Source organism: Chionomys nivalis, chromosome 13 (assembly GCF_950005125.1).
Source record: "Chionomys nivalis chromosome 13, mChiNiv1.1, whole genome shotgun sequence".
Classification (NCBI taxonomy): domain Eukaryota; kingdom Metazoa; phylum Chordata; class Mammalia; order Rodentia; family Cricetidae; genus Chionomys; species Chionomys nivalis.
In genome coordinates, this window is record NC_080098.1 from 74,638,231 (window position 1) to 74,666,076 (window position 27,846).

The 27,846-nt window shown below is 39.0% G+C and overlaps 1 protein-coding gene across 1 annotated transcript; it reads right to left on the reverse strand.

Moving 5' to 3' along the window:
* Nucleotides 1-516: 516 nt before the first annotated feature.
* On the reverse strand, nt 517-4,505 carry LOC130886033 (cathepsin 7-like). The gene is made up of 7 exons (XM_057787921.1): nt 4,380-4,505; nt 3,969-4,091; nt 3,739-3,885; nt 2,959-3,187; nt 2,346-2,504; nt 1,633-1,750; nt 517-616 (listed from the first exon to the last, which is right to left on the reverse strand). The coding sequence occupies exons 1-7, from the start codon at nt 4,503-4,505 to the stop codon at nt 517-519; spliced, it is 1,002 nt and encodes a 333-aa protein (XP_057643904.1).
* Nucleotides 4,506-27,846: the final 23,341 nt, after the last annotated feature.

Sequence of the window (27,846 nt, forward strand, 5' to 3'; positions counted from 1 at the left end):
GGTGAATTCAAAAATATCAAATCCAGAAGTTGTCATATAGTCTTTCAGAGCAGGGTTGTTAGTATATAAATAGAACTCTGCATGCAGACTGCAGCCAATGACTGAAGATCATCCATCAGAGAAGTCATCCACTCTTCCTTCTAGAAACCAGCGCCACATTTAATTTTGGCTTCAAGACAAATGTCATGTTTGAACATAAAAAAGCCACCTCACAAAAAAATAAAAAGCAGACACTACAATTGAATTTAACTTTTATTTTTAAAGACACCATTTAGTACAGTGAAAACGTTAAAATCAAGTCATGACAGGAATCCATAACATGAATCAGTACAGCGCAGTAGTGACAGCAGCAGCCATGTCTTACTAGAGCAAACATCCTAGATTTCACATCCTACCCTGGCTTCTCAATGACTGTAGTGTCTTCTGCACACAGCAGAGGCTGGCCACTTTGAAGACAATGGGTTCTTCTGCACGTGTTGCCCTAATATCGTCCCCTCCTTCTCAGCCCCAGGCAGCTCACAATACAGGGTACATAGCATAGGAAGCGATTCCACAGTAGTTGTTCTGGTCTCTGGGAATCTTCATGTAGCCTTTCTCTCCCCAGCTTTCACCATGGCTGAAAAATTGAGTTTTCCATTTAGTAGAAAAGATATGTCAGAGTGGATTATTACAATAACTCCACTTATGAACACTGAGCCAGAGGCCAATGCAATAGAAAGAATAAGAAAAGGCAGAGTCAATTCCAGAGTACCAAGAGTTATCTCACAGAGGACAGTAAAAGTCACAGCAGGGGAAATTAGGACATCTTCTACCCACAGGTTGTTCAGAAATAACCAATGATAAATAGAAAATCAATGACACAAAGATTATATTGATTTCCAAGGAAAGCAGTGACTGAATCTGAACTCTGTTTTCATTCATATATTATATGTTAGTGCTCCAGAAGATAGGGATCAGACAATAAAGTCAGATCACGCAAGGGTAAGGTTTGGGGTTTGAGTCCAAGTTCCTCTTGAAGCTTAAATGAGGGTGAAGACAATCTCAGTGCCTGGGAGCACTTGGAGTTCCTCCACAGGACAAAAGTTCCCACCAGCACAGCCCCCATGTCAACTCATTCACACTCCCCTGTAACTGAAACTGTAAGGAATGTGGTGGGTGTCTTCATCTGGTTTGCATGAGCATCTGTTCTCACATAGCACTCACTCACACAGACACACACTCACAACAAATGAAAATCGCTTTTAAAAACTAGGATGGTTCTGCAGCCAACATGTAATTACAGAAGCCCGATGTAACTAGAACAAACTGAATAAGCACACTACCAAAACCAGAAAACTCTAGGATCAGTGATACTCAACTCCTCAATACATAAGGAGGACAAGTTAGAAAGACAATTAATGTCGATATCAGACCTATATACAAATACACACGCACACATACAAACATACAAACAAATTCACACACATAAACACGCATACACACACAACACATACATTTGAGCACTAAAAGGGAAAAATGCTCCTTTTTCAACTTAATTGTGACAATGCTTTCTATGACTTCTATCTAAACTATCACTACAAGCAGAAAGCTCCATTTGAAACCTAAAATACAAACAGTGGTAGCTATTTATACCTGTTCTTTATCAGCCAGTATTTCTTGCCCTCTGACTCTCTGCCTTCATAGCCAAAGCCAACCAACAGCACCGAATGCGTAGAGGAATCACGTCTGCAGTTTGGCTCATGGTACATACCTAAAAAGAAAATCAGTGGAGTAAAAGGCACCAGAAACCTGATATGACTATGGTCAACAACAATAAGTGTGACATATTCTAATTGGACAGTAATGACAGATTTAATTTCCAATAAAATAGAAACCATTCTTGACAGAAATCCTGATTATAAACTCTCATCAAAATCCTAAAACAAAATAAAATGAGCATAACTTTGTTGAAAAGCACTTCCCTTTATTAACATAAAATGACTCTTTCATATCTTTGGTTTTTGCTAATAGAATCACATTCCAGAAATCATAACTGAACATAGACCTTTTCATTGAAGGCACTCTTTAGAATGCAGTTTTAGAAAGGCAACAGCTCCATATATTAATATACACCAAGTAGAGAAAAGTAGAGTAAACAAAGCTAAACAAAATGATAATGAAGTACACACATGCATAGATACATCTTGTCATGTAGAAACAGTACATGTGATTACTGCACTAACAAGTGTAAAATTTATAAACCCTAACATTCATATCAAATTTTGTACATTGTTAAGATATCAACTTGGCACATCCCAAAGGGTCACAAGCATTCTTCACTAATATCTAGAAAAACACATACTTACCTCCCGTATATTTTTTAAAAGATTCATGTCCAGCATCAATTCCAACAGCAATGGGCCCATGCGTTACTAAAGCATTCAGTAGAGCTTCTTCATTCCTTGGGACAACGTAAAAGCGGGCAACCTTGACAACAGAACGTTCAGCACGGTACCTGCAGCGTCCTTCCTTAAAAAGGTGAACAGTTAAAAGATTTGGTTATTTCCTCTACCTTCTGGAGAGCAAAAGCCAGAACCACAACACTTGGCACTTTGCAGAGAACCAACCCTACATCTGCACTATCATAAATCATTCCAGGAAGGGAAACGTTACTAGGATAATTGGAACTGAAAATCAGCTCCCATGTCTTCAATGACACCTCTATCTAAAAGAAATTTTCATGGTGTAGAAATCTGTATTATATGTGGAATGCTTTGCACATCCTCTATGTGTACAGAAGCAGGAACACCTACACGGAACCATGAAATCAGGCAACTGTGCCATGGTGGATACTGTAAGATCAACACTAGTGATGTGCAGAGAGAGTCTACATTCAATGGGAACTGTGAAGGCAATGGATTATTTCTGCCTTTTCCCCCTTGCACCAGCCTAACTGAAATGATAACCCAGTAAGTCCACTTACCTTTGCTTCATATGGATAGGTTGCCTCAGCCTCCAGACCTCCATTGCTCCTTACATATTGGAAGGCATTATAGATCCTGCCTCCTTTACAGCCAGTAGTACCAAAAGATCTAGAGCAGTCAACTAGGTTCTGGACACTCAATGGGGTCAGTTTTCCTGTTTTCTTGAACAGTTGTCCTTCTATGGCAGCAGCCACAGCAAAAGCCCAACAAGCACCACAATCTCCCTGAGTAGGAAAGATTATATTGTCATCCACAAACAAACACTAATAGCCAGCAAAAACTCAAGCAGTTGAGTCCTTATCAAAAATGAACTATTAGCACTTGATGGATGCCTAGATGAAAAGAGTCAGTCTCCATGGAGAGGTGTCTTATGCCCCAGTGAGTGGCCACACAAACACACACGGATGCACATAAAGTCTTGTTATACTTGTTGCCAGGTGGGATGAATGTCATTAACGGAAGAACCTAAGTCTGGAGAGAGATATAGTGGGACCACTAGAAGGAGGTTAAAGAGTAAATAAGTAGTGTGTGGAAATGCTAGATATACATTCTACACCTGTATAGGCCCCATAATTGCTAAGACATAAATTAGGGATTCCTCATTTTGAGGGACAATCAAGAAACATTTGTTACTAGCAACAGAATTCTAAGGATAGTACCTGTGGTATTCAAGATATGAAAACAAGTTTGGTTAATAGCATGTCATACCAGTCAAATACATGTATGTCAATAGCTTGTTGCATCCCCAGTAGAAGACAGTCATGTGATGTCATACCTGTCTCCGCACGGGGATTACATAGCCTTGTGTTCTCCAATCCAAAGTTTTGGGGATGTTGGTATCTCCTCGTTTCTGGATGTGTTTCCCATTCCTTAGAGTCAGAACTGAACTCCCCTTCATCATTTCCCTCATCTCTTCACCAGTCTTCAGGGAACAGCACATAAAGACTCAATTTAAACAACAGAAGAGGAAAAGAACGAGTGCGGGACACTTTGAGTCACACTCACCATGTCACCAAATTCATTCATCTCTACGGTGACGTTGTTCATCCCCAGACCATTCTCCTCACTGAGCAGTTTGATCATCTTGACATTTTCTTCCCATATTGCTCTCCGATGTCTTTCTTCCTCCTGGAAATAAACAGAATGAATGGCATTCATTTCTAATTACACCCCTGTACTACCTGACCAAGGGGACTGGCTGCTGCATATGCCTAGAGGTCATGGAAGGATCTCAGGACACTGAAGCAAGCCACTCTCGACACCCAATGAGAGAGACAGTGGCCACCTTGTGCTCATCTTCCGTTACATTGATACCTCAAGTAGGGATGGCATCTATGGTCTCCGTTACATCCATGGACCCCCAGCAGCAATGAATGTGCTCTACAAGGACAATGCTTCGGTGTCCATGTGACCTACTTGGCTGTATGTTTTCTCAAAGCTCCTCTTCCACTCCTCCCACTCAGCATCCAAACTGTAATCTGGTGTTGGAGCAGCTGAGGCCAGTCCCAAGCACAGAATGGCCAAGAAGACAACAGCAATCATGTCTCAAACACCTATAGAGAGAAGAAAAATGAAGAGGAGAACACGCTAACACTCTTGAGAAATTAAGCCATTTGTGCCAGATAAAATTATTCCATCTACTCTCCCAAATACAGACTCTAAGATTTTGGAAGTGGTTAAATATGAGTTTACCTAGGGATGCCATGGATAGCATTTAGTTTTACATAAAATTACAGAAACTGTGAGAAAATTCTAGAAATTCCTGGAAACTGCCATGTACTGCAAATTGACATGATCAGAAAGATGAGCATGGACATCACATTCAAAAGTCACATATCTAGGAGCTTGGATAAAGTGAACATAGGATTTGTAATGGTAAAAATCTTCTCTTACATGGCATCTTATCCTAAGTACAAATTTCCCCAGGACTTGAAATCACACTGCATGAGAATCTTTAATACTGAGCAGCATACGGTCTGTTTGAAACATTCTCTCTTGAGTGGAAATATTCTAGATTGTCCTGCTTAGAAAATATGGGGGAAAATCAAAGTTTCTATTACCCTATCAGACCATTGGGACTTTGAAATACACTCATTGCATCAATGAGAAAAAATCCCAAACAGAAAAGCCAATGAAAGCTAGAGAAACCACAATGATGGGGAGTTAGACAGGCAACACTAAAGTGCTAGGTTCAGGCCTTGCTGGGTCTCTTAAGCAACATTCCCTAGGAGAACTGGCAAGTGACATGCCACCTGCTACTTATTCTGCACATGTCAATCAGAAAAAGAACAGTTTGTCCAGGGCTGATGTGTAATACAACGATCTCTGCAGGCTCAGGATGAGATGAGCATGGCCCTGGTGTGCATGATATCAGCTGTCACTCTCTCTGGCCAGGACCAGACTTGCACTGAGTTGCAACCTATACAAACCTGGACCTAGGAGAACCCAAGTTTACCCTCTGACTTCTACACTGTCTGCTTCCTCAACACCTCAAGGCTGTTGAGGTTGAGAAGATATTCTCATTTCTGGGGATCTGCCTGATTTTCCGTGGAGTCTCTCAAGGCTCTCCTCCAGGGTCAATTCCCAGTCTACCGTGGCAGAAATAAGGCCTCACCTGTGGTGACCTCTGTTCCTTCAGTCCACTCCAGAAGCTTTTCTGAGGTTGCTGAGGTGTCAGAACCTGGTCCAGAAACACCTCAGCCTGGCTTTAAATCCCACATCTCTGACGAGTCCTCCCTCTCATTCAGTCCTTCCCTTCTACTGACTGACTATCATGTGACTAGATTGGGCCTCCAGGCTCCTACTGAGATCTGATCTTACCTGTCCCAGGGGAGTGGGTGTGGACTACCTAGACAGAATGTGTGAATTTGAACTTGCAGACATTCACACAAGAAGTTAGGGAACCACCTTTCACACCTTGGATCATGCAATAGCCTGGCATGCTATCTCTCAACGGTAGCTCAGAATGGGAACAAGGAATCCCCAAGGAAAACTATGTAGAATTTCGTCTTAGCACTTAGTTAGAATAAGAGGATTTGGTTGCCGCCATGAAGCATGCTGTCAGCATATTCTACTCTTGTCGCTACATTGGGATCCTATGAGAAGACTAACTTTGGCAGGCTTTCTTTTCAGTGTCTCAGAGGACAGCAGGTAGGTCTCAGAAGAAGCCCAATGTTGGAGGGCTGACTCCATACAGGAAGAGTTGCTCAAGACCAAAGCAGGGAGGGAAATGAAGGCCCTAGTGTGCGTGGTCTCACAACACTGTCTGACGTTTCACTGCTTGAGGTTAAGTTAGAAAACCGTTACCAAGCACCCTGAGACCTGTCAATATTTTCATTCAGTAACGCATGCATCACCTGAAATGTCAACATTTACAGTCTTAGATATAAATCTCAATAGCCTTAGGGACACCATCATTGTTGTGCAAACATCACCAGGTAGAACTCCAGGAAGATTTTATCTGCTTTCAGGAAAATGTGGATTCTTTAAGCAGTACTCCTCTAATCCTGTCTTCAACCTCCTTACCCTTCACTTCAATTTCTCTGTCTAGGAATTTTCCTGCTACCAAAGGTGGAGTGTTTTTCCTTGCTAAAGCCATACTGGAAATAATTTCCACTGTCCCAGTATTGAAAAGGAGATGATTAAGAACAAACTTAGTGTCTGATAGCTACTGTTAAAAAAAATCTCCTCTTCATCCAGGTTATGTGACTTTTCCTATCACATGGAGATACCACATTCTGTTTGTCCATTCATTGTAACTTTTTTTGCTTCCTTGAATCATCGAAGAAATATATGACACCTTTCTATGTTACATCCTACACTGCCAAATTTGCACAAAATCCAAACTCAACAAATGAATTTCTAAATGTAAAACAAGCAGTGGGGAATATTTACATCATACATAGTAATGCAGTATTGTGGCCACATGTCTTTGAAATACCTAATTATTCATTTCTTGCTAAATAAAACTGGACTGCCCCATTCAGAGCTCTGAGTTTCTACAAATAATGTCTGCATGTCCTTGTATTATCTCATTTTAGCCCAGAATCCTGAAAAGTCTGCACATCAGAACTCATTATTGCTGTCTGATCACACTTCAAATCTAATCAGGATTAGTTCTTGCTGGTCTGCATAATGAACATCTGTCTAGCCATCGTACTTCAACTCTGATTGTTACAATATTTTCTCTTATTTTCAAATCCCCACTCTTCTCCTTGGCTATAAACTCTGTTAAGTGGACTTATGTTGACAAGACCCATATGTTGAATGACCCATTTTTCCCCCACTGAGTCAACCTTACCTGTATCCAGGGTCCTTAATAATTTTTCCTAGTAATGATGTAGTGAATATCACAAGCTAAGTCCCTCTTAGGCAGCAGTTCCCTTGAACTTCAGCTATCCAATACAGCATCAAGTGAGTGACCACCTTTGTCAAATCAGGACCATGTTCTTGTTAAGACCTAGGGATCCTCTCAGATGTCCTCAAGAATTGTGTGTGGTCCAGGAATCAGGTGGAAGGATGTAAAGCTAGCTTGCCCTTCCTAAGTTGCTCTAACATGACACAACTTGACATTATAGCCCCACATTAGAAAGCTAGGTAGGATCACTTTTCATCTGCAAGCACCCTTCATTCTCATCTACAGTGGATGCTTCCATGAATAAGTGTGATCGTGGAAGACAACTCATCATCTATGTTCAGATTTTCATACGAGGTCATGATCAGTGGCAACTCCATTCTGAGATCTTGCTAGGAAAAAATGAAATACTTAAATCTACCCAAGATCGCCGGGCGATGTGGTGGCGCACGCCTTTAATCCCAGCACTTGGGAGGCAGAGGCAGGCGGATCTCTGTGAGTTCGAGACCAGCCTGGTCTACAGAGCTAGTTCCAGGACAGGCTCCAAAGCCACAGAGAAACCCTGTCTCGAAAAACCAAAAAAAAAAAAAAAATCTACCCAAGATCTTCTGAACAAAGCCCTCAGGTTAGTGCTGACCTCCCCTGACACACAGGGAGCCCTATGAATGGTAGTTGTAAAAATGAGAAGAAGTACATGTGTAAACAGCTCAGAACAAGACTGGGAACCTCACTAGTATTTCTCTATAAGTCCCAGATTAAAAATAAAATATATAGCAGGAAGAATTATTTCTAACAATACTTCATTCCATTGACTTCCAGGTCCTTACAGCAGGGATGTACATCCCTCAAGACACCCCATGGCAGGTGTGTATGCACATGGCTCTCCCAGTTTAAAACACTTTAACTGTCCCTTCCTCTGATCACCATAAAACACCTGGATTGAGTTTTATTTATAATTACATTTTAATTTCTTCATTGAGACAGTGTCTGACTGTGCAGTTTAGGCTGACCTGGAATTTTCTGACTAGACCAGATTTGCCAACTGACAGTGATCTGACTGTGTCTGCCTCAGTAATTACTGAATAAAGACATACACCACTACACTAGTGTGTATTTGCGTGTGCATAGTGTGTGTATGTAATATTTTACATACACCACTACACCAGCGTGAGTTTGTGTGTGCATGGTGTGTATGTATTATTTTACTGAGTTTATATAAAACTGTTTTCATAAAAATGACTATGTCAGTATTTATATAATATTAAATGAGTGTAATGCTTCAATTAATGCTATTTAGCTCCAGAACATTTCTACATTATATCTAGCCTCTTCTTGGCTAACTCTTCACATCTTGCTTCAACCCATTTCTAATAATCTGTATGTCACTACAAAGTTGTGGCTTACCGGGAAAGATTCAGTGTGTCTGATTCTGGTGACTCCATGGTGGTTCTCTCTGCCTGACTTCTTCCCCCCAGAATTCTGTTCTGTCTTTCCTGCCTACCTAAGTTTCTACCCTATCAAAAGGCCAAGGCAGCTTCTTTATTCAACCAATGAAATCAACACAAATACAGAAGGACCTCCTACACCAGACACATGTAGGCAAAAAATTCTTGATCACAATGGGTGAACAATGAGGTGGGAAAGACAGTGAGGTGGGGCCAACATTTTAAAAAGTCTACCCTGCCATCACTTGTCTCAAAGGAGAGTCCGGCCAAAGCTTCCTATTGCCCTCTGTTTATTATGCATGAAGGGTGAATGCTGCTTGATACTCAAAAGTCTGTCCTGAATCATCAGAATTTCTCACATGTACTCAACCCTACCACAGATCATCCTAAGCAACCTTTCCTCTGATTGCCATTCTACCACAGAATCTCAAGGATAATAGTAAAGTTTTCAGACAAGAGAAAAAGAGACACTGAAGCTGTTGGAACTCTGAAAACCAGGTCTAACCAAGACACTATCAAGAATTAGACAGTGTTCTCAGTGAATAACATGTTGACATTAGTACACTGGTAACAGGGCCTTCCACAGTCAATCACTACAGGTCAGGATGCTCAGTGTCTAGAACATTAAGATGCTAGAGAAATGATCCTTTTCTGATTTGTTTTTTGAGAGTTATTTAGCTCACACTCAGCCCCCTCTACCTACCCTTCCAAATGTATACATCCTTAACTACTAGCCTTATATTGTGACTTTTTTTAAAGCATCAAGACTAATTTTGCTATCTAAATATTCTTGGGTGTGTTCCCTTTCACTAATATGATTGACTTCTCAGGGGCTACAGTATTAAAGAACAATGACTCTGGCTCTCCCAGAAGCAAAAAAACTTGTCAATAGCTCCCTGACTAAGGGTGAGACTTCATGCCTAGCTGCCTTGTCCAGGTTGGGATTGGTTTTGCTCGACTTAACGCAGGGCTGCTGTATGCTTTGACATTACCTGTGACTTCATCGGTACAGCTGTGCTGTTGTGTCCTGGAAACACTGTTTCCTTTTAGTCATCTAAAGCCTCTGGCTCTCATTCTTTCCCACCACCCTTCCACAGTGATCTCTGAACCATAGAGGAAGAGGAGATGAGTGTATGTCCCATTTCCACGTAAGCCTGATGTAGTTCTTAAGTCTGCATGACCAGTTATCGGTCATTTTGTGAATTGATATCCACCTCAAATAGAAGCTTCCACAAAAGGAGGGTTGAGAGATGCATTAATTTTGGAGTATAATAAGCTGGTAGGAGTTTATTTATTTATCGTGGATGTTTGGAAGCATTGCAGTAGTAGATTCTATCCTGGGGCCTATAAGCTATGTAGTCATAGGCTTTCAGTCCAATAATAGTACCAGTTATTGGTTTCATCTTGTGAAGTAGGACTTAAATTCAATCAGAAATTAATTGGCTGCACCAATGATGTTCATGCCACTCTTGCACCAGTGGAAATGTCATGTCATCTCAGTCATTGTACTTCACAGAGTTCACTGCAAGGTAATACTGATGGTTCTTTTCTACAATAGTACCATGAATAGCACCTTCCAGCCCTATGAAGGCTATCTAGCAGAAATGAAGCTTCTAGTTCAATACCAGGTTCTTTTACCCTTGTTCTATTACTTAGGTGGGTTTTGTTTTCAACAGCAGGGTCTTACCATCAAGTTCTTTTGGTTAACCAAGACGATGGCTGTAGCTTATACAGTCTGTGGGTCTAAGCGACCACATTGGCTAAGGCCTTCAAAAGAATCTATTTAAGGCACTGGGACTTTTATTTGTTGACATCTGTAGTATGAGCATTGTTCCTCATTATGGGTAACTCCGTTCTCTCTCTCTCTCTCTCTCTCTCTCTCTCTCTCTCTCTCTCTCTCTCTCTCTTTCTCTCTCAGCTTTGTTTTAATTGCATGAACACAATCCTGTTGTTATATAAATCTAAACCCATTTAACAATCTACATACATATACTGATGAACACCTCCATTTTTTATCAATATCTTCCAAACAATATTGCAATGAATATTATCGCCCCTGTGCCCCTAGAGTATTGGGCAAATAATGTAACAGCTTAATTTCAAGAAATGAAACAGCATGCAGAACAAAATTATCACAATCTGCACATTTACACATAGCGACGCAAATCATCCACTTTCTCAAAGTTTGCAAAGAAATATACCTTTTAATTTGTTAAGAATTTCATATACAAGTACTATATTTACAATATTCTTGCTTCTTACAAACCCTACATGCCCACCTACTTCCTGTGAATTTCATAACCCCATCTTTATTCTTCTTACATATGTATAAATATGCATATTATTAATTCATTTAGCATTGTTACAATAGATTTGTAGTTAAAGCTGATCACATATGATTGGGATACCTATCAGGGAGCTTGTCTTGAAGAAAACTACTTCTTTCTCTCTTCCAGCAGCAGCTGATTGCCTGTATCTCCTCATCTAGGGGATCCTTGTGAAATCTGACCCAGTGCATATTGCCAAAACAATTAGCAATGTCATAGTACAGGTCTTGTTTAACTAACCACATTGCTGAGATTTCAAGAGTTCAGCTTCCCTGTAATGGAAGATACTATCTATCAGTAGAAATCCATTTCCACTGGTTTTTAACATTGTTTCTGTCCTCTACTTTATGACTTTTCTCGAGCCTCAGGTGTAGAGTTTGCTCTGTAGATGTATCAATTTGATTCAGAAATTATTACTAGAAAACTACTTTGATGAGATCTATACTTATCTCTCGATGTCAAGTTAAATACTTAGACCACAATTAGGAAATTTTAGTTTAAGAAAATGGTAGTAGTGTGTTCTCATCTAAGGTATAAGACCTGTGGTTATATAGGACAGAAACAGATACAGGTAGTTGACAAGGTTTACAGTATCAGGAGCCAGTTCCCTCTAATTATGGACCGACCTTACTTCCAATGAAACAGCAGTTGGTTGCCACCAAGATAAAAGCACCAGTATGGTACCCTTGGGAATATCTCTCTATGGTAGCCATTTAGTGATCCATAGGTATCACAGCTAGGTAAAATTAACAAAAAGTGCATTCCTATTTGCTTGTGTGTAGTGCTGGTTTGCATGTTCATGTATAGAGTGTTTTTAAATGGAGTTTATGGCACAAGGACTGCTCCCCACAAAGAGCCATAGATTGTTCAGTATCAGGCCTTGGAAATCTTCTTTCAAGTCATGAGACAAGGGAGTCCATGAGACTCTGAACACAATGTGGGCAGCTATCATTGGTGGAAGGTGGAACATTGGAGAAGGGGGTAATTGGAAAAGGGAATGCATTTTATAAGAAAAACTAATCTAATTTGTTGTCTGTTTTTCATATTTACTTTCAGGTTCTCTAAACATCAAAATCATATTCCTTAAAATTTCAAATTGTGCTGTTTCCAACATCATGCTATTGGCACCTTGATCACTGTAACAAAAATTCTTACCCTACATTGAGAATCTGTGTTCCTGGCTCTTTCCAAGCAGTGTTGTTATGATTTGATCTACTCTTCACAATAACTTTGTATCAGCAGCTCTTCTGTTGCTATGATAAACATCATGATCAACAACATGACCTTGTACCACTGAAGGGAGCTGTAGCAAGTTATGCAGTAGAGGCCTGGGGGCAAAGACAGAAGCAGAGACCCTGGAGGAATCTTGCATCTACTTTGTTCTCCGTGGTTTGTTCACTCAGCTTCAACAATCCAAAGATACTGGTCCAGTGGTAACCCCACACACAGGCTGGATTCTCCCACATCAATCATTAATAAAATAAAAATGCTCCAAAGACTTTCAAACATACCATTGTGATAGAGTCATTTCTCAATTGAAGTCTCTTCTTCCCAAATAACCCTAGCTTGTGTCAAGTTGATAGAATCTCACCATATGAAGCAAAACTTACAGATCCATTGTCAAAGTTCAAAGTGATAAATACAATAGCCCTCAGTGTTTATCAGGCTACTTGAACACTCTGTGATTTCAGGCTTTCTACAAATGTGAACTTAATATATATTATTTTCTCTCTACATAGTAGACATATAAGTAATACAAATCAGACATATAAGTGGTATAAATCAGACATATAAGTGATATAAATCAGGAAGGAACTCAAGAGAGTAACAATAGAGGAAAATGCCTAGCTTAGGCACATTGTAAACCTGAAGCCTTCATTCATTAAAACAACACATAATCATATCACTAAGACTGTTTCAAGTGTTGTTTCTTGGTATATTATTCCAAAATTTCCATCTTTTATCAACATGAATCATTTCTGAAGTCTTCCAAATCCCCAGACGTATAAAGTCCTGTTGGTTACTCACTGACATTTATGATGACATAAAATGACCCTGGGCAGGTTACTGCTTTGGTTATAAAAAGTCTTTCATATTTATATTAGGGAATATCTTAATTAATTAGTAGCCATCACATGAATGGTGTACACAAATGGCCCCAGAGCACAGAAAACTCCTTTGGTGGAAAGGACCTAGGTTTCATAGGATGACTCCTAAGATGCATAACTTAAAAGAACAGTCATAAACTCCAACAACAAATTCAAAGAGTTTAAAGTAGACTCAAAGAAATAGATAACTGAAATTAAGGAGAATGAAATTAGGAAGAATAAAGGCATGGGTGATGCCCAAGAAAACACAAAGCATGGTGAAAATGACAAAGACAATACAGGATTTGAAAATATAATGCACTAAGTAGATAAGATAGGTACACTGAAGATGACTCAATCTGAAATGAAAATAAAACTAAAAGAAAAGCAGGAAATTCAAAGGAATAACTTACAAGTATAAATTAATCAAACAGAAGACAGAATATCAGGACTCAAAAATAAATTAGAGAATCTAGACCAAATCAGCAAGGAATGTGAAAAAAGTAAAACATAGGAAAGGAACATAGAGTAAATGTCACTCACAGTGAAAAGCACAAACCTTCTCACTTTAGACATGAAAGAGGGAGAAGAATCCCAAATCAATGTCATCGACCAGGTGTTCAGCATTGTTGGAGAAAACTCAAACTAAGGAAAGACATATCCATGCAGCGACAAGAAGCACAGAGAACACCAAATAGACAGTGCCAGAAAAGATCACACCCAGAGCATATCACAATTAAAACACTAAGTATGCATAAGGTAGAAAGTGTATTGAAAAGTATGCTACAAGAGAAAAAATCCAAGTCACACAGATGAAAACCCATCAGAATCATAGCTGATTCCTCAATAAGTAGTCCTGGGTTAGTTTGCATTGCCTTTCCCCTGCCTGGGAAAGTGCAGGGCGAAAGGATAAAACTGTTGTATACACTCGGAAGTATAAACTATAAGTATACAATTTTCTCATTTTCTTGGCCTCTTTATTAGTTTAGGTTTATGACTCCTTTAAAATTACTGATAAGATTACCTTTTAAGACAGATAATAAAGTAATGGATTCTTTCTTCACAAACGCAATTTGCAGCCTGCCCATATAAGAGTTGACTAAGAAAAAAAAATCCTCCTTGCTCGCTCATGAGCTACTATTCTGTGACAAGTTGCATAGATAGGCTCTCTGTTTTTAATCTTTTCTCAATAATCACTCATTTGAGAAGTAGACTGTAACCCCTTTGTGACTCCTGTATTTCCCGAAAGATTTTGTTGGGGTATATATGATGTAAGGGAAAGAACAGAGAGAAGGAATTAAAATAAACTAGAAGTAAAATATCAAGAATGAGAAGGGAAACATCAAGAGTGAGGATTTAGAAAGAAAACATCCAAATGAGAAAATAAATAGAGAATGCAAAAAAAAAGAATAAAAGAAGGAAATCATCAAGAGATCTTCCCTAACCCCCTCAGATAGAAAAGTCTTAGTTTATGCTGAGCCCATGCATTTCTCTCAAGCCCTATGCTATCTGGAGGCTGACCCTCCAGGCAGCAATATAAGAGTTAGCCAGTAATAAGTCTGAGCTATCGGCTGAGTATTTATAATTTATATTAAGTCTCTGAGTCAATTATTTGGGAAGTGGCTGCTGGGTATTTGGGAACAGGTAGTTGGAACAGGAAAACTCCATCTATAGATTCTCTTCTACTTGATTGGACAAGTAGAATGAGTGCTTAAAATTCATGGTAAGTAAACTAAAGGAGCAAAATTTTAAATTTTTGGACGATGTAAATTGGGTATGCCCTTATCTGTCAATCACGACTGAGGAGTTGACTCCACTCATTAAGTTGCTTTCTGGAGATTCTCACTTAAATACATAAGAAATATAACACCTGAAGCAGAGTGAATTACTAGTCTATAAATAACGCTGCTACTGAAGAAGTAGCTTACAGAACTAATCCTTTACTTCTTTATCAATTACTTACCCTTCCCTCTATATCAATACTTACTAGAATTATGTATTATAATGCAATGCAATTGTTTATAGAAATGCATGCATGCCGTAATTCTCCACAATGATGTCTAACTCCTTATATTACAAGAAATTATAGAAATAATAATGATGGGAAGGACACAGCTTAAACAACTTACTGGTAAAAAGCCTATAAAAATAATTATTCCACTAAATAAAATACAGGTTGATAATTTGTTCCACACTGATAATAACTGACAGGTTGCATTAGCACGTTGCTTGGGACCTATACATCACACTATGCAAAAAGATTCTCTTTTAAGTTTTTTTTGAAGATACTCCATGGGTATTGACTAAAATTACCTATAAAAATACTGTAGAGTTTGCTTCTAATGTTTTTACAGATGGCTCTTCAAAAGGACAAGGAATTTATGCTTTATATGCAAATTCAACATGTTCCACAAAAAAATTGTACCCACCCTGGGTACAATTAGCCAGGAACAATTAGCTCAACAGTCTAATCTTGCCACAGTCAATAAGCTTTTGTTTGATGTTTCACGGCCATTGAATATCTTAACTGACTTCATATATAAATTAGCATGTGATGGATAGAATGGGAAATGTCCTCACTTGAGAGAAAAGGAATGTTGTAAAGGCTTGTGAGCATAGAAAGGATATAATGGAAGGAAACACTGGGGATGAGGTCCCCTTGGACAGAACCTACTAAATAGAAAAGTGGAATGAAAGGAACATGAGTAGCTTGGAGACAGAGATGGGAAAATAAAAGACAGAAATGGAGAAAGGGTTTAATGCTTTCCTTCCAGTGAGTTGCCTTGCTTTGAAAATCAAAGGTAAGCAAATAATAAACACATTCCCATTGAAACATGACAGTGATACTAACTTCCTGAAACCTTAGCTCCTAGAGAGCTCACCCAGAAAGAGCCTGCGTAGGAGGAAAGCCAGGAACAGCCCTGCAGCTGGTAGGACCACTGCACAGCATTGGGGCAGTGAGTTCTGTTACTTAGACAGTAGGAGATGTTTTCCCCGCCAATGCCTGGCCAAATTTAACATCCATCCAGTCATGCTCTCACAGTATTAGCAAAATAAGGAACTTTATCTTTTCCTTAATGTCAAAAGTGGACTTTTTCTCATTTCAGGCACCGAGAGCCCAAGCAACACCCACATTGCTTTGTATTTATAATTCCTAAAACTTCATTTATAAATTTGTATTTTCAGACAAAAATAAAAGTATAAACAGGCTTGGGATAGACTTAGGATGGAAAATGGGAGAAAGTTGGAATAAAGTAAGTTTTTTTAAAAAAAAATATTCCTTCTGGATAATACAGTGGCCAAGAAATGCAAATATGATTGCATTTTCTCAAACTCCCTTGGAGGCTATAAGTGGTTAAACCAAAAGTAAACTCAATAGAATTAGATTATTCTGAAGTTCCCACCTAAAATTACTATTGGTACAGCCTGAGAATCTGTTACATCAGACTGTCTGCCAGATGTAATAAGAACTAAAACCATCCAGAAAATTCTTCCTTCACTGAAGGAAGAGCTTGAATGCTTTAACAAAGACACTAATCTTCTGTGGATGTACAGCCGGTGAGTATTATTTCCCATGGTGTGGGCTGCCTCAACTCAACTCAAAATTTTCTTTGCTGCACAGAAACTGTTTGTCAGAAGTCAGTCTTAGTTCCTGTGCTACACAGTCCTAGAGAAAGGCCTTCCTGTGCTGCTAGGGTGAAGTTTATACATCCTACTCTTTTCTGAAAGTTTCCATTCCTGAGGGTTTAGGCTGAGATCTTTAATCTGATGAGGGTTGAGTTGTGTTCAGGATGAAATATAAGCATCCAGTTTCATTTTTCTGCCAGTAAAGACTTTCCACCACCATTTGTTGATGATGCTGTTTTTTTCCAATGTACCTTTTTTTTTTTTGCATCCTTGTAAAAAGTAACGTAGGTACAGCTGTGCTCACTTATATCCGACTCCTCTACTCCATTGCATTCATTTACTGTCTGTTTCATGTTCAAGTACCAAGTTGGTTTTATTGCTATAGCTCTGTACTACGTTTTTGTTTTATTTATGGTATCAACTGAATATGTAATTTCTCATACTTATGTGGAAAAACTCAAATGTTTTCTCCTTCAGTATTTTCTATGATTATTTCTGAGGTACTTCTAAACATTCTGTTACTTAGCAGAAAAGTTGTCTTAAGCTCAAGATTAAAATACTAAATTTAATGCCTTAAATCTTAAAGATCCCAAATCTTAAGAAGCTTTGGGTTTAAATCTTTAAAAGCTGACTTTCTTTCCACCCAATCCATCAGCGCCATCCCAGCTCTACAAAAGAACACTTGCTACAGCCTTCTCTGCCCCCTGACCCCGTTTCCTGTGGATCCTAATCTCCCTCCTGTAATTCCTTCCTTCTTCCCAGCCCCAGCTCTAGCAGGGACTCCTTCAGGCAAAGACCACTCCTACCAGGGAAGCAGTGGGCTATCTTTTCATCTCTCCTTCTGCTCCTCCATTCCCAGTCCCTCCAATCTCGTCCTCTGATCTATAGTAGAACATCTGCAGCAGTTTTTCTTTCCTGCCTGACTCCCATCCCCAAAGGATCACAGAAACCTTCTCCAACCTTCCTTCCTGCTCCCCCATCCCATTATCCCAAGGGCCCTACAACAGCAGGCAATTCCCTATAAACACAACAGCTGAATGGGTTAGGGAAACAGGTAAGATAGTTGAGGCCACTCCCTCCTCTCCTCCAAACACAGTTCTCCAGTCTCACCCCATCTCTGCACCAGAACAACAAGAATGTGGAGTAAGGGGACCACTCACACAATGTTGGTGAGAATGAAAACTTATAAAGTCTCTACAAAACTCAGTGTGCCATCTCTAAGGATTATGAAAAACAGACTTCCTCAAGATCTAGTTATACCACTATTGGTTATATACCCAAAGGATGCTTCATCCTACCACAGAGACACTTGCTTACCCATGTTCACTACTGCTCTATTCATAATAGCCAGGAATTAGAAACACTCCAGATGTCCCTCAAAAGAATGAGTAAATAATATTTGATTGATTTACATGATGGATTATTACTTAGCCATGTAAAAATGATATCTTGGAATTTTAAGACAAATAATCAGAGCTAGAAAACATCATCCTCAGTGAGGTATCCCCAATTCAGAAATATACATATGACGTGTTTGCTTAAAAGTGAATATTAGTTGTTAAGTCTATGATAACCAAGCTATAACCTCTAGAGCCACAGAAGTTAGGTATAAAGTAAGGGACTACAGAGAACAGGTAGATCTCATTAGGAAAGAAAAATAGAATAGATAGTTATGGATGACTGGGGGCTTGAACTGGATGATAAAATGAGAAGTGGGTAGAAAACGGCATGATGGGGGAATTAAGGGACATCTGAGTGGTAGTATGAGAATATAATTCAATAGAAACTTCCTAAAATATATACATATATGGAAGTAATCTAAATGAAATTGTCAAATAAAAGAGGAGACATAGCCCCAACTGGACAGTACCTGAATTGGGTTTCATCTAATAGAGTTGTTGGTCAAAGGGTATTCATAGGAGTCCCCAAAACAACCCAGGCTAATGTTAAGACTATAGGCTGCTCTCTACAAACTGACAGCAAGCTATATTGCTGAAAACAAGATCTACACAACTCACTGAACATGGAAAAATAGAACTGGTGCATACATATGGTCTTCACCCCTATGTTCTAGCATCTTTGGTACAGAAATGTACTCTGTGCACTATTCAAAGAGAAATAGAAACATCAAGACAGCCACAAACCTTCATCTACAGTGGTGCAGTGCCTTCAAGATATGCTAGGCAATGGTAGTACAAAGCCTATGGGAGTAACCAACCATTATCGGATTTGAGCTATTATTGCTCACTCCATAAAATGGAACCATACCTAACACTGCTTGTATTGATCAAGAACCTGAGACTAGATAGCACGGGGACCTAGGGTAAAATCAAATAATACTGCTATAAAAAAATTTTAAAAAAGCAAGTAACAATCAAATAACTGCTAGCCATCATCAGAGATGCTCCCTCCTTCAGCAGATGAAAATAAATGCAGAGATTCACAGTCAGACAATATGAAGAGAGTGGGGAGACCTCAGAACACTCAGCCCTAGAAGAGATGTCTCCATTAAATCCATCTTCTTAGGGCTGAGGAATACCCGTAGAAGATACAGAAGAGTGTATGAGCCAGAGTAGATAGATATTAAAAAGGTCCTCTAAATCAACATGAGCAAAGCTCATGTGAGTTCACAGAGACTGAGGAAGCATGTCTAGGACAGGTCTGCACCGGGTCCTCTTCATATGTATTATGACTTCCAGTTGAGTATTTTCATGTGATTCCTGAGTGTGAGAATTAATGGGTCTCTGGTGTGTGTGTGTGTGTGTGTGTATTTTCCTTCTTGGGCTCTTTTCCTTTTAGTGATTTGTCCTTTCCAACTTCAATGTGACATTTTTTTTGTTTTATTTTATCATTTTAATTTATTATTCCTCAGAGTCTTTTGTTTTCTGATGAGAGGCAGAAAAGTAGTAGGTTTGGTTGGCAGACAGGATGAGGAGAAACTTGGAGAAATAGAAAGAGGAGAAACAAAAGAAAAAAAGAAAAAAAAGATTTATTTACAGAAGAAAATACCTGAAGTGCTTTTTCCATCCCACAATAGTTGTATCTAGGTGGCTAAGATCAGCACCTAATACATGGATGTAGTATGTATGTCATCACAGTCTATGGTTGCATGGAGTTTTCCATTAGAAGAATATGCACTATTCCTTTGTTGAAATGAACTCCAGAAGTTATTCTGTAACTTATATATGTCAGAGTCCCCATGCTGCCGCTGGACTACTCATGCCTATTGGTGTCTGGGAATCCTAAGAAATATAAGTGAAATATTACCCCACTGGTAGCTTTCTAAAATGTTAATCTCTACCAACCAGATCTTGTATGAACCAAACACATTCTCATTACTGACGGATACTTCAGGCAGCAAACTAAACATCTGATAAAATTAGTCATAAATCACTATTAGGAATCATATGGCTTCTTCTTTACACTATAAGTTTATATTATACACATGATAGTTAAAATCCACATAGTGTTTTTCATGATTGTGAGCAAGGGTGAATGTGAGCATCTCCCAGACCCCAGTACAGAAGCTTTCCTCTTTACAGTTTGCCCGCTGTGTGTTTCTACTCTTCTCTCTATTGAAGGCTATTCTTTCAGGAAGGTTCAGTGGAATGCAGACTCAGGAGTTTATACGTTTAACATCAAAGAAACTGACTAAACCACACATTCAAGAGAATTCTAATTTATTGCATGGCCAAAATTTACCTAAAGTTACACAAAACAGAAACTCAAACTCACCACTCTATCAAGGGGACTTACAATGTCTGTGGTCTTTTGTGTGCTCAGGATATAGATTTGAAGCTTAGTCCAGAAGCCAAGAAAAGAGGCAGCCAATATTTTCCCTTTTGCATTCCTAGGTCATCAAGTATTCAGAAGAGGGGACTGTTTAAGATGACATAAACCTCCTAAAATCACATATCAACAGGACAAACACACGGTGCAGAGGCAGCAGATCTCTGGCTCTTAACAATTAAGTAGTCTGCAAACAGGTGGGTATCATTGAAAAAATGTCCTAAACACTTCCACGTGAAGCAACATGTCAGTAAGATCTCTATCTGCCGTCTCAGTACTGGTTTGATTTCACTTGGGTTTACACAACTCTACTACACAACATTGCAATGAGCAATTTCATCTATGCATCTGCCCTGCTGTGTCCAAGAAGACACTGTTTCCACATAGTCATCAATGCCGCTGAATCTTACCCTTTCCATCCCCTCTTCAACGATGATCCTTCAGCCTTTGGAGGAGAGTATGTGGAAATATCCTCCATTTAAGACTAAACGTTCTGTATGTGTCTTCTTCTATGCACACTGATAAATTGTGGATCTTAGTATTAATTGTCATCCACTGCAAATAGACACTTCTATAAAAGGGTTGAGAGATGCATTGATCTTAGGACATAACAATAAATCATTAGAAATCCATTTCATATTATGCATGTCCATTCATTCTGTGATCTGTTTACCAATAAGTTCTTGGTCCAATAATGTACAAGTTATGGGGTTCATCTTATGAATTAGGATATATATGCATATGCATATACACACACACAATGAGAAAATTATTGGCTCCTCTCGCAATATTCATGCCATTATTTCACCAGTGGGTGTTTCTTACCAGGCCAGTCATTATTGTGGCTCACATGCTTCACAGCTGCATGTGACTGATGTCACTTTCCTTCTCTAGTAGCATGCATTGCATATTCCAGAATTATGAAAGCAAGCCAATAGGGATGAAGCTTCCTGCTGCATACCAACTTGATCTCTCCATGTTCTATGACTTAAAGGGCTGATATCTTCAGAAATATGGCATTATAATCACATTCTGGGGGGTATTCAAGAGAATTGGCTATAGCCTATAATGTTTGGGGTATAGGGAACCTCACTGGCTAATACCTACAAAAGAAGTAGCTCATTACTGGTGCTGGATGTTTTGTTAGCCTCTGGTGTCATATACAGTTGTTCCATTACACAGTAACTGTTTCATATTATCTCCGTGTGTGAGTATGTGTGCGTGTGTGTCTGTTTCTCTGTCTCTGTGTATGTTTGTGTGTGTATGCACATCCAATGAATCTTTTATAGTAATATATCTTAAACCCAAGATATTAAGCCTCAAGCCACACAGACATTATTTCATATTCACTAATGTCCACTATTGCTCTATGTAAGCCCATATTTTATTGCATAATTAACAATAATTCCCTTGTTTTATGAATCCATAAACACCCACAACATTTGTTACTATCTTCCAAACAATATTAGAATGAAAATAATGTAATAAATTAATTCCTAGAAATGGAGAAACATCCAGAAAAAGGGAAGTACCAAATGCACCAAGAATATAGTGATTAAAATTTTCCATTTTCTCAAAATTTACTAACAAATACATTTTTAATATTTATTTTTCTCTGAATTTTATATATGAATATTGTGTTTGCATCATTTCACTTCTCCCTTTCCCCTGAAACCCTTGCATATCCCCTACTCCTTCTCAAATTCTTGATTTCTTCCTTAATTACCATTGCTACTTATGTAAAAACATATTAAACACACACACACACATCACACCACATAGTGATTCCATGTTGATGATCTTACACACCAGTGCTTGGGATTGACCACTTGGGACTAAGCAATCTACCAGGAAGGTTCCTGGAGAAAGCTGCTTCTCCATCTCTCAGTGCCATTGATGCCAATGTCACTTAATCTAGCCTTGGTATCTTGTGAAATTTTCTTCACCCATACTGAGAAAATAGCTGGTGGTATCATTGTATACATTTTTTATTGATTTTTATTGAGCTCTACATTTTTCTCTGCTTCCCTCTCTGCCTCTTCCCTCTGCTTCAAACCCCTCCCAAGGTCCCCATGCTCCCAATTTACTCAGTAGATCTTGTCTTTTTCTACTACCCGTAGATTAGATTCATGTATGTCTCTCTTAGGGTCCTCATTGTTGTCTAAGATCTCTGGGATTATGATTTGTACAGAACTTCATCACTCTGAATCCCACTGAGTCAGGAATTTGGTTCCTGAGAGAGGCACTTTCTGAGCCTTAAATGATAGACACAACCAACAGGAAAATAGTCGTCAACAGAAACATCATCACTGGGGCCAAGGGCACACCTGCTCTGCTGCTCTCACACACGGTTCAGGTGGGTGGGAGGTTCACATCCAACTTCCTTCTGCTGTATAGTCTCCCTATGTAAGTTCACACCTGTGCTCTTCCTCAGTGAAATGAACTCATCTGTCAAATCAAACAATGAAAAATTACCCATGAGGGGTATCTTGCCTTGCATATAAGAACTGTTCCGGGATGAGTCACAGGAACATCCTCCACATCTGAAAACCACCACCAGGCTTCACTGCCCTGGAAGAATCATAGCTGCTCTGAAGCCCTAGCCACAAAACATCATTTCACATGTAAAGGAAAGTACCCTTCTTGCACCAAGGGTGGCCAGGCTCCAAAATGGCCTCCCGTTATGAAATGTCAAACCCAGTCCCATGGAGAATTCATGTCAGTTTCTTCCCTAACAGATTGGTTACTTTCTTCCCTTTCTTCTTTTTGAGTCACAAAGTCCAGAGGACTTTGCACAAAGCACAACATCCCTCCTTACCCCAGGACTCTCCCCTGAGCTTCATGATGCAGTACTGTAAAAAAGAAAATTATATTCTACATGCCACAAAAAAATCAGGTTTTATTTGTTTTTGCTCTTAAGTGTAGCTTGTGAGTTCCGCTGTCTAGGATCTTTTGATAATTTCATGTCTCAGCCAGGACTTTCACAAGCTGCATCAGCTCTTTGCTCAGGTGTGGATAATGTAAACACCTCTTCAGATGTGCGGTTAATCTTCTCTGATGATTGTAAAAGATCATTTGTTATCGAACAGCAAACTTTGCAGTCACCTCTCCATCCCCATGATGGACTCATTCTGTGGGCATCATTTTGGAGGACTGTCCTGGACACATTCAAGTTCAGTATCTGCCAAGTCAGAATGGAGAGAAACCTAAATCCTCTTACATAGCTTACTGTGTGGTCTCTATAGAGGTCCTTAGCCAAAGGCTGTTTACAACCAGGCTGAAGATTTGATTTCCTTCTGCCTTTCCACAGGACCTTGGGAGCTCAGACCGTTGCTCTGATGAGGGTCTCGTCTCTATCTCCATCCTCCATCCGTTGCTGGACGAAGAGTCTATGGTGATATTCGAGATAATCATCAGTGTGACAGTGGGGCAAGGAGAGTTCAGGCACCCTCTCCTCTGCTGTCCAAGGAAGGAGGGAAAAGACAAGCAAGGAAGTCAGGACCGCAAGGGGTTGGTCCACCATCTGAGGCAGTGTGCCTGTTCTAATGCGAGCTCATCAAATACAGCTGGACCCAGACTGAAGGAGCATGTGATCAAACCGGACTCTCTGATTGTGGCTGACAATGGGGGATGACTGAGAAGCCATTGATAAAGGCACTGGAACTTGTTTTTACGGCATGTTCTGGCTTTTGGGGACCCTAGTCTATATGGATGCACAGCTCCCTAGACCTGGATGTAGCCGGGAGGGCCTTGGACTTCCCATAGGGCAGGGTTCCCTGCCCTCTCTCAAGCAGGGAGGGAGAGGGAGGAGGGAGTGTGGGGGAGCAGGAGGGAATTGGGAGGAGGGAAATAAGTGTAAATATTTGAATGGAAAACTAATAATAATAATTAATAAATAAAAAATATTTGATTTCCTTCCTCTCTCTAACAAGGAAGGTCTTCAGGCATCACCCCCAATTCTAATATCTGTGTGGAAAGTCAACATTTTTTCAGAAAGATCTTACAGAAATATTCTATTGGCAGTCAAACTAGTGGATTTCTATTGATGGATTTCTGGAATTCATCACTAACTGCTGACTGCAGAAAGATTCCATAAATTTTTACACCAGGGGAGATTGCTATTATACATTATCCTTTGAATCAGTCATAAAAAGGGGAGCCCTGGCACTCTGTCTAAAATTCTATTTCCACTTTGCCTTCCTGGATCAAAATGAAAGTGACCATTAAAAAATCTGTTAAGATGTGCAAAATTATTATGTAGGTTAAACCATTTGGTGACATTAATACTACTCAGCAACCATACCTAAATCGGATAAACAGAGACTATGCACCCCCTGGTGGCTAAAGGCTGGTTTGCACTTCAGTGTGAACTCAGGGTGACAACTGACTTGGGTATTGGAAGGATGGATACCTCCTCTCCTTGCAGATCAAGGACGAATGTTGAAGATTGGAAAGGAATATTTCCTACATTGTGAAGTGTGTTAATTCATGATAAATTGGTCAGATAGAAGGAAATTCCTTTCTCTGAGTATGACCAAAAGAGACTGTGGACAGAAATACAAACCATGATTAAAAACACAAAATACACTGAGCACACATTAAAAAAAGAAAGTCAACATAATGACTACAATTAACACAAACATTTCAATAATAATATTAAACATTAATAGCTCAATTATCTAATCAAAAGACACAGACTGAATAGATAAAAAGTGAAATCCATCTAGCTCGTGTATACAAGAAACATAGCTTTAAAAACAGGCACTACCTGACAAAGAAGGGATGATGGCAGGCTGATCAACCTAACTATCACTCAAGGCCAGAACCTAGGCTATGAGTTAGTCTAGTCCAACATTCGTCTCATCTATGAGCTATTGGATTATGTGGAGGGGCCAGATCTGTAGATCCAAAGCTATAGAACCTCCATGACAGAGAACAATGACAGGATATCCAGGCAGAGTCCCAGTGAGGGCCCATTGTCAGTAGGGAAGCAGAATCCAGAGGTCTCAAGCCAAACCAATGATTCATTTCAAAGAATACTTACAAGTAAAGATATATGGACTAAGGGGTATACTATGTGACTCACTAGGCCATACTACAGCTTCCATGATGAGATTTTTTTGTTTGTTTTGTTTTGGTTTTGGCTATACCTTTAAATTCTATTTTGTTTTGAGGAGGGGGTCACAAAGACAGAGGTAAGGGGATGAGGATGAGTAGTATTAGGATGCATGGTGTGAAATCCACAGAGTCAATAAGAATCAGAAATGAACAGGGAAACACTACAGTAGACAGCAAAGAAACTCAGAATATTATAAGGAGCTATTTATTTAATTTTGTTTATATTATTTAAATTTAAATCTATTTTGACTTATTCTTCCCATCCTCTAAGTTCTTCCAGATTCTCTCCTCTACTTATTTAATTTTGTTTTTATTATTTAAATTTAGATGTATTTTGACTATATTCTCCCCCCAAGTTCTTCCAGACACCCTTTCTCTACCCACTCAACTTTAATTTCTTTCTCAAAAAATAAACAAAAACTCAACATGACAACACAACCCCCCAAAACATAGCAAAAGTGAAACAATATCCCAGGAAGGGGAATAAAACACAGAATTATAAATAAATAAAAGCGTGTGCACACACACACACACACACACACAGTGGAGTCCATTATATGTCAGGCAGTTACTCCTGAACATGAGACTTGCCATGGATTGTTTAATATATCTAGTGACACTCCTTTGGAGTAAACCGATTTTCCCTAGACCAGTAGTTATAAATGACAATTCTGTTGTTTACTTGTACCTTGCTGTCTAGGTTTTCGTTCATTGATTCATCCATTCATTTTTTAAAAAATATACCAAAGTAAAATATAATAAGATAAAATAAAAACTATAGTGTCAAAATGAGACAAAACAAACCAATGAAGTCACAATGAACATGGTTCAGCAAGTGTGTGTAGCAGGATGGAGTATCCTTTGAATATATGCTCAAGAGTAGTGTGGTTGGATCTTGAGGTAGATCAATTCCCAACATTATAGGAAATGTAACATTCATTCCAATAGTGGCTGTACAAGTTTGCACTCCTACCAGCTGTTAGAGAGTGTTCCCTTTGCTCCACATCCTCACCAGCACGAGCTGACTCATGTGTTATTGATCTTAGCCATTCTAACAGGTGTAAGATGGGATCTCAAAGTAGTTTTGATTTGCATTTCCCTGATAATTAATATTGCTATTTACAGATGATATGATGGTAAACATAATGACCCTTAAATTTCTAGTGGAGAACACTTACAGCTGATAAATACTGTAAGTACTTTCACCAAAGTAGATAAATGCAAAATTAGTTGACAAAAGTCAGACACCCTCCTATATACAAATGACAAACGAAATGAGGGAGAAATCAGGGCAGCAATATCTTTTATGATAGCTTCAAATAATATAAAATATCTTGGGATAACTCTAACCAAGCAAATGAAAGACTTGTATGATAAAAAAAAAAAAAACCTTAAGACATTGAAGAAAGAAACTGAAGAAGATATCATAAGATAGAAAGATCCCTCATGCTAGTGGCTTGGTAGAGTTAACATACTAAAAATAGCCATCCTACCAAAATTGATCTACAGATTCAACACAATCCTCATCCAAATTCCAACACAATTCTCCACAGACCTCAATTTTATATGGAAAAACTAGGTTATCTAAAATAGTCCTGAGACAATAAAAAGAATTACTGGAAGTCTAATCGTTCCAGATTTCAAGTTATGCTACTGAGCTGTAGGAATAAAAACCAAATAGTATTGGCATAAAAATAGACATGTTGATCATGGGATTGAACTGAAAACCCAGACATAAATACATTCACACATATGTGGACACCTGATTTTTTTTCTAAAGAAGTCAGAAATACACAATGGAAAAAAGACAGCATCTTCAACAGATGGTGTAGTCAAACATCATATCTACATGTAGATAATGCAAATAGATCCATATCTCTCACCCTGTAGAAAACTCAAATCCAAGCATATCAAAAATCCACCAAATAAAACCAGATACACTGAAACTGTTGGAAGCAAAAGTGGAGAATAGCCTTGAACTCGTCGGCACAGGAGAAGACTTTCTGAACAGAATATTGATAGCGTATGCACTAAGCTCAACTGTTGATAAATACAACCTTATAAAACTGAAAAGTTCTGTAAGGCAAAGGACACAATCCTTTAGACAAGACAGCAGCATACAGAATAGGATAAGAC